The sequence below is a fragment of the Bombus impatiens genome, unplaced genomic scaffold, assembly GCF_000188095.3.
Source record: "Bombus impatiens unplaced genomic scaffold, BIMP_2.2 scf_0190, whole genome shotgun sequence".
Taxonomy (NCBI): domain Eukaryota; kingdom Metazoa; phylum Arthropoda; class Insecta; order Hymenoptera; family Apidae; genus Bombus; species Bombus impatiens.
This window is the reverse complement of record NT_176609.1, coordinates 34,395-44,396: the sequence shown is the minus strand read 5'-3', so window position 1 is coordinate 44,396 and position 10,002 is coordinate 34,395. Positions and strand designations below refer to the sequence as shown.

The following is a 10,002-nucleotide window of genomic DNA, read 5'->3' as shown; positions in this document are numbered from 1 at the left end:
AATGTTTACGAAGGAAAAAGCTGACTTGATTTTTATGCAAGAAGAAGATCACCTGGGAAAATACTAAATATATGGAACCCAACACTCGTTCGAATGCATCTACAGTGCATCTGGAAATGTAAATAGTCGATCGGTATTGCAACGTCGTACTAATATACAAGAAAGGCATTTTCCTACATTTCTTTTACCACTTCTACGTTTCTTTATCTATTTAATACCTCACCGGCAACTAACGCTAAACGTTCAACTACAGCCAGTTAAATGCCATTTTGAAGAATAAATTTATTTAATAATAAACTTTGAAAATGTCATACAATCTCTTGCTGAAACTAATGGTAATCCGAGCATAATGAACATTGCTTTGAAGTTTTCTAAAGATATGTATACCCACAGTTATCGAAGCACTCGGATTGGTCTATGTCTGCCTCCTAAATTCTTTCGTTCCGAGAAATATTATACATGCAAGAAACATAGCAGAGGAATGCAAAGCCGTTACCAACCTCAGACTTATCGATTATCTGTATTGTTCATCGGGTGAAGATGGGTGGGCCGAGAAACCACAAATCTCATGCTGAGGCGTGATATGACCTCTCAGTTATGCTATGCATTAGCTAAGAAGAGCACATCGCCGTACATAATTCGCCGTCGAATCAACGCTCACCATCCTTTACCGCATTAACGTCTTAGAACATCTATTATTATTATAAAACGTCGCTTCTCCAGTTATTCGTACGGCAAACACACGTCTCTTCGATATAAATGTTTCAGTATACGGTAGTTTCTTCTAATCTCACCCAAGAACCATTAACGTTATTTGAAACAGCGACATTTAAACACTTGGTGGGAACACTGAGTATGGTTGTAAAATGAAAAATATCTGTAAATGAAAAATATATAGCTGACTCTCAGTATTCTTCTGCCATTTACGGCCATGTAACGAAATATGTTTTGAATCGTACTTTAATAGTGCTGAGTGTACTATGAATGACGGTGAAACAAATTCCGAAAGTACTTTGTTCTCATAGAGAAACCAAGGTCACTTTGGGTAAATAGGATGAGACTGCAGGGGACTTTGCAACAAATTCAAAAAGCATATTACATAATACTTTTATTAACTCTATACCAGGTTTACGGCACGCTTTGTTCTAATGCTTGTTCAAATTGCATATCGCCTCCCGCGATACGATATTCTGTTCTCTTGCACTAGCTTGAATGAATTGTTGTTATTAGAGTGACTGAAAGTAAACACTATACTCGACACGCTGTGGTAATTCTCCCTTTCTGAAATGTAAGTAATTCTGAAATGAATCAACGAGTGAAACGTTACTTCAAAAACTGTAAACCTAGTATTCGATTAACGAAGATATTACGCAATATGCTACTTGAATTTGTCGTAAAGTCCTCTACGATATTACGAGAAAAAGGCGTATATAAAACAAAGTATTTTCGGAATCTTTTTATCGTTATTCGTAGTAAACTCGACGCCTTTGAAGTACCGTTCGAAACATTTTTCGTTTTAATTGTCAAAATTACTTGTGAATTTGAAACGTGAATGTTTGGGAAACGCTCGTCCGTTTTGTGTACGATAGGAAACAGTATAAACTGGCAGTTTCCCGAATTTAGTATTCTGTGCGCGTTTAGACAGTGAAAATAAAAATTTAATATTATCTTGATACATTCAAAAGTGTTTTACCGGGTTTCAAGTAAAATGAAGCGTGAAAAATAATGGTAAAGAGCAATAAATGTGCAGAATGTTAATTTGAACTGAAAGTGTATGAATTTAACGAAGGAACTGATTCTCTGGTTCGAATACGGAATTTACTCTTCTACTTTTTTACCGCTCATTCTTCATCGTATCATGCACGTTATATACTTTCTTCGTACTTTATATGTACACTGACTAAAGTTAATTAGTGGCCAATCATTTTATCACAGAGATTACTTGGCACGCTAACGAATATATGAATCTTTTCGATGTGTTATCTAACTTAGCCTGGCTAATCATCGTATAAAGTACTAACATAGTACATTTAGGAGCTTGAAGCGGTACATAAAAATTTATATCTGAGGTGTTCATTTTAAAAGCATGGTTGGCTATACCTGTCGAGAAAACGAACAGACTGCTCTCCAGATGTGTGTAAGAATGGTTAGGACTGTTTCACAAGGATAGCGTCATTTCGGCAACGAAATCGAAAACTTGAAAAAGCTATTCCACACGACAAAATATAATTTTTTATTTGGTTGTACGTTAATTTGTATTATTACACTTTAATTTATAAAAGGATACCTTAATTAATCCTTCGAATATAAGTTTAGACAATTTTTTTGTAATTTCTTTTGGTTTCTTCATTTTTTATTTTCATGTATATGTATGTGAATATCGTAATATGCAGTGATCAATAATTTGTGTGGGAAATGTGGAAATGTGGAAATGTGTGTGGTTCGTGCAAGACAGCGTTCAACCACATTTGGTAGCATCTCAAGAATACTTAACGCGTATATGATTTTTCAGTGGACAGCCGCGTACAAGACGATCGTGGTGTGTGTGCGTGTGTGTGTGCGTGTGTGAAAATTATATAAACATTATTTATATGTGGTATTATTTATTAATTATTTATAGAGGCAAAGAATCGGAGGAAACATTAATCTTCTCCACTCGAAAATTCCATTAGGCGATTTTCAGCAAGTATAATGTTTAATCTACGATTTTTCTTACGAAACGTCGCGCAGGATGGTATACGTTTTACGGCATAATAATCATAATCTTCTCTACGACCTGTACGAGGTAAGCTGCTGCCTACGTATCGTTCGATATGAGGATCGATGTGCACCCCGCTGTTCAGGTTGACGTACTTTCGATCGTGTAAAGAGGTTCGCTTGCGCACAGGCGTATCTCGGCTAATCTTTAATTGCCAGTAACTGAGGAACAAAGTCGAAAACGCAATTTTTTAATTCTTAGTTTTCATCTTATCCTGGCTTAAAAAACCACCCCTTAAATGTTTTTACACCTGTAGCTAAACACTCAGTATAATTATGTATTTAAAGTTTAAGCAGGTTGTCTCTATTCTAAAAGTCCAAAGAGTATATCTTTCAGCTCTTATTTTTATTTTATTTTATTTTATTTTCTATTTTTTATATTTCATTTTTTATTCTTTATTTTATTTTTTATTTCCTTAAGTTTACAATAGTACACAACACATAATCTTTATTAAAGCTGTATACAAGTAAGCAACGATAGGAGCAACGCGTTATAACAAAACATAGATGGTAAAATGAGAGAGAAAAATAACGCATGACAAAAAAGTGTAATTCCAAGAGCAAGTTGCGTATATGAGCGGTAAGTTAATGTGAATAACGCTTGTAATAGAAAGTATAATTTCTATTTAGCAGAATGAGCTAAAGAGCTACTTCGTGAAGGTATGAAGAATGTGGAGTGACGAGTGATAACTGAGAATATGAAAGCAGAAGATTTTTGGAAACGTCATATTTTGGTGCAACTAACATGTATTAGACTCAAAGAAAAATTAACAAACAAAGAGGATTATTCGCTTAACTAGGAACCGACGCGTGCGAGATCTTTGGAATACGTGAATTTGGCCACATGTACAAGGCCAAGGTACAGGATAGATATAAAAAGAATCACGATAAAAATCTTCCTCTTTTCTGGTTCTCGCTATGTTAATGGGAAGAAGAGTCTGTGATAAAGGAAATAAAAACGATTGAATTTGCAATCAGGTGCATTTGCAATTGCCGCATATGATATACAGTATACCGTTAGAGAGGAAATGACTAGTGCTGCACAATACGGATAATACTGGAAGGTAATCCACGTTAGCATATACAAGAACCTATCGAATTAGGGATCTGCCCTGTTTGGTTGCACGCTGATATAGACAAAAACTTTTTTGTTCCACGCTACAAGAATCTATTTAATTATATGGCTATACGGAAAAGTTGGTATCTACTTATGTTCAAGATAGACACTTGTGAGTACAATAAAATCGCGCAATAATTCAGCTGATCGCAAGTTGCCTAAGAAAGAAAAATTGATTGTACACTATGTTTTTAGAGAAGGAAAGCGAATGTTACTTTTCAAACGATAACGGATCAGTGAAGTGATGCAATCATTTTAATATATTTTCCGTACAACATTTAGGTATAACATTGGCACTCGACAGTTTTATAATATACAGTTAGCGGATTCTTTGGTTTGCGAGTAGGCGAAAATTGTCATGAAAAAGTCGTTGAAAAAGCGACTTTCAGCGAGTCATCAGATCTGTCGCACATGATTCATTCCACTAGAAACAATAAATAGATCTGGTGCTTTTCAACGAGTCAGTTGTAATTATTATATATGAAGTATTTACCATTTACTATCAAAATTTACTACCTGTTATTTATTGTTCGTTTGCTAAATTTATTTTTTTGTAAATTAGAATGTTTTGAAAGTGTTAAAAATCACAAATGAAAAAATCATTAAATTGTTAGATTTTAGGTTTCGTCAAATATTAACAAGCAAATACGTGTACTTTTTCATCATTATCATACAAAGTGTTTAACGTTAATTGTATATTTATTGTTTATTCCTTCTTTATTATTCGTCATTCGAATAAATTTTGCTTGCTAATCGCAACAAGATCATAAACTGGTAAGCAGAAACAGTAGCGATCAGCCGATTGGGGCATGAACTAAGAGAGGAAAAGTGCACTGTGTACTAATACGTTACTACCGACTGAGCCCTTGATGACGTTGCTCGAGACTCCGGTGTCAGTGAGGAATCGTTTTCGTTCTTCTGTCCCCATTCTGCGGCGTATTTCATCTTCTCCGATTGTTGTATCGGCTGTCCGGGCCTTTATTCGTCCGAGGAATTTTAAATAATTTCCCGGCGATCTTGACGAAACTCACCTTCCTTACCGCATTTCAAGTATTTTGCTGCGAACGTCGATAGATGAGATGGCAATGTTTTCTCAAAGTTTGATGATGCCGAACACCTGTAGCTCCGAACGACTAATACGTTTTCGAAAAGTAACACGTTTTGCTTTTGGCTGTAAAAATATTACATTAAATAGGTTGGCTAACATCCTACTGCAGGAATAAGAAGCTGAAAGTTTCTTTTAATTAAAGTACATATATAAAGTATAGCGAAAGAAATGGATTCAATCAAATATAAATAAACATAAACTAATTTATTTAATTAGCGATATTACTATAAAATTGAATAAATACTTTCGAGATAAGATCTTTAAACGCCAGTGCTGCTAAATCTCCTATTTTCTTTTTAATAATAGTTGAACTTCATGTTGAAATTTTTAAAAATTTTCGTCTCCATATTGTTCTCATTCGAATCTTTGCAAGATGGATAAAACGTGCAACTTTTCGCCGCAATATCCGAAATATACCGCTGTTTGTAGTGAACATGCTCGGTATCGTGGTTAATCTCAAATGCTGGTTACCGGTGGAAACGATGAAATGGACTTCAATTTTGAGACAAATTGAAATGTGCTCGTATTCGCAAAACAAAAAGAACATGCTATTTTTCGTACACACGTCGATAGAAACTTACAAAAGAACATCCCCAACTCGTAAATTTAGAAAATTATGAAATCTTGGGGACGTGTAAAACATATATAGATACGAATATACTATAACGCGATTTCGTTTGTTGCTCAAACTCCCTCTAAGAGAGTAAAATTGGTCTCTGAAAATTTAGCTATTTTTCGATTTTGTTATAAAGCGCAAAATATGAGAGAGAGAGAGAGAGAGAGAGAGAGACAGACAGACAGACAGAGACAGAGAGACAGAAAAGGTTTTGAGGCAAAAGTTACATCTCTTAATTAGGACTGTAATTTGATAAAAGATTTATGAATTGTTCACATAATTAGGAAAAGTTATAAAAAGAAATATTTATATAATACACAAGATTCAAAAGTTCTTCGATTTACGAGGAACATAATTCACCAATACGATAAAGCCTGTATTTGTGTTAAAAAGAAGTATGTCGTTTCATAATTATTTAAACCATCGGTTAAGATTTCCGTGAAAAAATGAATTAAAACAGATTATTTATAGTTTCGTTCATAAATTTTTGTTCTAATTATATAAACGCTTAATAAATCCTTTGCCAACCAACAGTTCCCGTTAAAGGAAATAACTTTTGCCCTGAAACTCTTTTTCTATCTACTACTAGTTAATTCTATCTACTACAAATAGTTGAGTTTGCAGCTGTCAATTTTACTCCCTTGAAAAGGATCTGGGCGGCAAACGAAATCGCGTTATACATATCTCTGAAGTTTCATAATTTTCTGAATTTTCGGGTTGAGGACGTTCCCTTGCTAGTTGTAGAGGGAACTCTCGGAGAGGGAACTCTACGACGCGACCAGGGTGGCTTCCTGTAACGTGGGTCCTGGGTCTGGACCGAGTGGAGGCGATGAACAACAGTCAACGAACGTTCGCGCCGCGTTTTGAGCTTGGAACGAGAGTGTCGTCCGGTCCCATCGTACGATGACCCGGTGTGAACTGCTGGTGATCTGGTGGCGAGCCGTCGCAGTCTCCTCTTGCTGAGAAGCGTGCATAAGACGGGGATACGAGGGGATACCGGACGGTGTCCTATGCAACGGCAACTGATCTGGCAGCGTTGCTTCCGTTCGAGCTTCGGACTCTAGTACTCAGGTCTACGAGCACCTAAGGGGTCCAGGATCGGGAGTTGATCCTGCCAGGCGGGCGGTCCTGGACGTCCGGGAAACCAGAGGGCCGTAGCGATCCCAGCTAGTTGGCAAAGCGGGTGGTACGGGCTACCGAGTGATGGAGACGATACTTCTGAGCTGGGAGAACTGATGGGAACCCGCTTACCTTTCGGATGACGCAGGTGACGGGACTCTGCCATCACTGCGGCGAGGACAAGGATACCGCGCAGCAGAAATGCTGCGTTCGCTCTTGCGCATCGCTATTGACGAGAGTTTGCCAACAATTGTCGGAATTTTAAGCTTTAGAATATAGCGAGCGTTTGACGTTGTGCTACTATAGTAATATCTACTTTATAATGAAACGATTAAGAGTGATATAGAAAAGCAAGGAAATTATACTAGATCTGTTGAGTTTTCTAAAATCTATTTTTCGTTTTAGAACGATGACGTATGAATAAATAAAAATGAACTTTTATAAATATAGAATACGTAGGTAACGTATGAACGTGAAACGTAATTGTTGGAAAAGTATTTTATCTACAGCAATTTCAAATTCAAGATACTTTTTTTATTATTCATTCTACATTAGCAAGTGTTGTTCTAGTACAATGACGGCTAATTTCATTTGGAGCCTAATTATGCAGAAGTGTGTAACGTGTAACAACTCGCACTTGTGTTATCGAGTGTTTCTCTACTTTAATTTAAAATTGTATACGTGTTCTAGTTATATGTACGTTATACACGTAATTCTTGTTATATGTATATGTATTTAAAGCAAAGAACGATAAGGAGTAATGTCTTTATCATAAGAATTTTCAATAAATGTTTATTATCGTGCACTTGTTATGTACAAAATGTAATCTCATTTGGCGACGTGGAGGAAGTTGGTAAAGGAAGCGGAACGTGAATTTATAGGTTAGGCTGGTCGGCTTGTGGTGGATGCGTTCTGATATATTCAAGAGCCCTTTGAATCAATGGAGAAATAGCTGGAATGTGTTCGCCCTGTGGTTGGAATCCGTTATGATCGGCAACATATGTCACCTTAATTGGTGTACCATCGGGGGATGTATATTGATACTCTCCTTGGGTAACAACAACGGGTGCGCTCCTTGCATCTGTCACCACTGGAGTTCCACTTTCAGAATGATAAATTCCATTATCTGTTTCGTAGGAATAAGAGTAGGATCCGTCAGGCGAAATATCTTGAGATTGTTTAACGATAACTGGTTGATGCTCAGCCACATCAGCCGAAGCCATAGCCAACATAGCAACAGAGATCACTACCTAAAACAAAAGTTTCATATCTTTTATCAATATGTCAATTATAAACATAATATTATTCTCATCAATTTGTAGATACAATATTATATTATGTACTTAAACATTAATACATATTTAGATGGATATTTACATCAAATTTGATAGAAAAAATCATCTATATATTTACGTTAACTATTTACTGTATTTTTAAATGAAATTATATATAAATTATTTAATATTTAAAATGGGGCAAAGAAAAGTTAACAATGTTTAAGCGTTTATAGCAAATCCTTCTGTGATAATAAACATTGTAAAACGATTTTAATAAGATGAATAACTCTGGATAATGAAGCAACAAGAACACCGTAAAGGCTTGAACAACGACGCTTGACGTTTGCTAAAAGCCAGAAGCATAGTAAGTAAACATTTGATCAATGGACAAAGGTTCTACGAACTGATGAAAGCGAGTTTACTGTGTTTTATAATGACGATAGAAATAATGTTACTATATGCAACACGAGGATGGACGTCAATGATTTAATATTAAATTGACTGCAAGATGTGGAGATGAAAATATAAGGTTGCATTTCCAGCAATAATATTGACCCAATAATACAAATTTAAACATACTATGAGACAGGTCTTTGTACCTAATGTATATAAATTTTGTTTGAACTTGAAAATGTTAAAGTCATCCTTTAAAATGCACTTCTATGTTTAAGTAAATTATGAAAACTCACAAATACGTACAGTAAATGTTTCTGTTTGCAAATAAATATATCACCAAAAGTTATATAGTTCACTATAATAATTACATAACAAACGATATACTGACTTTGTAAGATGGAAAATTCGTTAAAAACCGTTCCAAAACAAAATGGATCGAATATGTATACGGGAGGAAGTAAAATATGAATATTTCAAATAAAAAGCAGGTAATATATAAAGTATAGTTATATATGTATATTATAAGATTTATGTATTGTAAAGTTTGAAATAATAGTGTAGTTTTTTACAAAATGGGTTCAATATTTAATTATTATATCGGAATCGTTAGCTTCGATGTTTAATATCGGAAATGTTTTAATTCCCAAAATATGCGTAGAGAGAAGATATCATTTTCGCAAAAGTTACTATCGTATATACTTTTGTATTTTTCAGTGGTGTTTAATATAAATTTATTTATATAAAATATATATTCTATTGCATATATACATATTCTACAATATATATTATTTTGTTTGTGAAATCATTTTCATAGAAAATGCAACGAAGAATATAGCGTGTTTCTAAAGTTATACAAATGTAAGAAGTTTAAATAATTGATAGAATAAAAATAAAGGCGATAAGGTTAATACAGTCAGAAAAATGTGAAAAAGAAGACTCACGAGAAATTTCATTTTGAAAGATAGCTGGTTGTCACCAGATGCGAATCCAATGGAAGAGATTGAGATTTCGAATGTGGTTTCTGTGTGACACGAATGCCCTTTTATACGAAACTTTGGACATCGCTTTCGCCGAATATTATATTATTCGAAGAAGAAGAAGCTACAGTTGATGAGGATGAACGAAAGGGAGAGAGAAAGAGAGAGGGAGAGAGGGAGAGAGAGAGAGAGAGAGAGTGAGTGAGTGAGTGAGTGAGTGAGAGAGAGAGAGAGAGAGAGAGAGCGGAAGAGAAAGAGAGAGACAGGAATATAAAAAAATGACCCATCAGACAAGCAGAGAACTCTGCAAAATTTATTCGTTGGTTTGACATTTCCATGTTGCCTAAATCGATTGCTTGTATAACCATACACATACATATATTAATGTAACTTTTGACTATTATTAGCTCTACCGTATACATAGCATAGTACGTTTTAAAATCGCATGGGTTTGCATTGTTATGTATGTTAGAGCAATATAAACATACATTCTCCATAATTATTGATATAAGACAAAATGATTGATCAGCGAAGTAGAATAGGATATAATTTAAGCATTTCATAATTATGTAATTTGAAACTATATTTACTTTCCAAATGCATATATTACGTCTTTTTGAATTTTGTCGCTTCGT

The 10,002-nt window shown here is 34.9% G+C and overlaps 1 protein-coding gene across 1 annotated transcript; it reads right to left on the bottom strand.

Moving 5' to 3' along the window:
* Nucleotides 1-7,478: 7,478 nt before the first annotated feature.
* On the bottom strand, nt 7,479-9,450 carry LOC100744764 (larval cuticle protein LCP-17-like). Its single transcript, XM_003487639.4, has 2 exons — nt 9,332-9,450; nt 7,479-7,967 (listed from the first exon to the last, which is right to left on the bottom strand). The coding sequence occupies exons 1-2, from the start codon at nt 9,341-9,343 to the stop codon at nt 7,593-7,595; spliced, it is 387 nt and encodes a 128-aa protein (XP_003487687.1). The 5' UTR covers nt 9,344-9,450; the 3' UTR covers nt 7,479-7,592.
* Between the last annotated feature and the right edge of the window lie 552 nt (nt 9,451-10,002).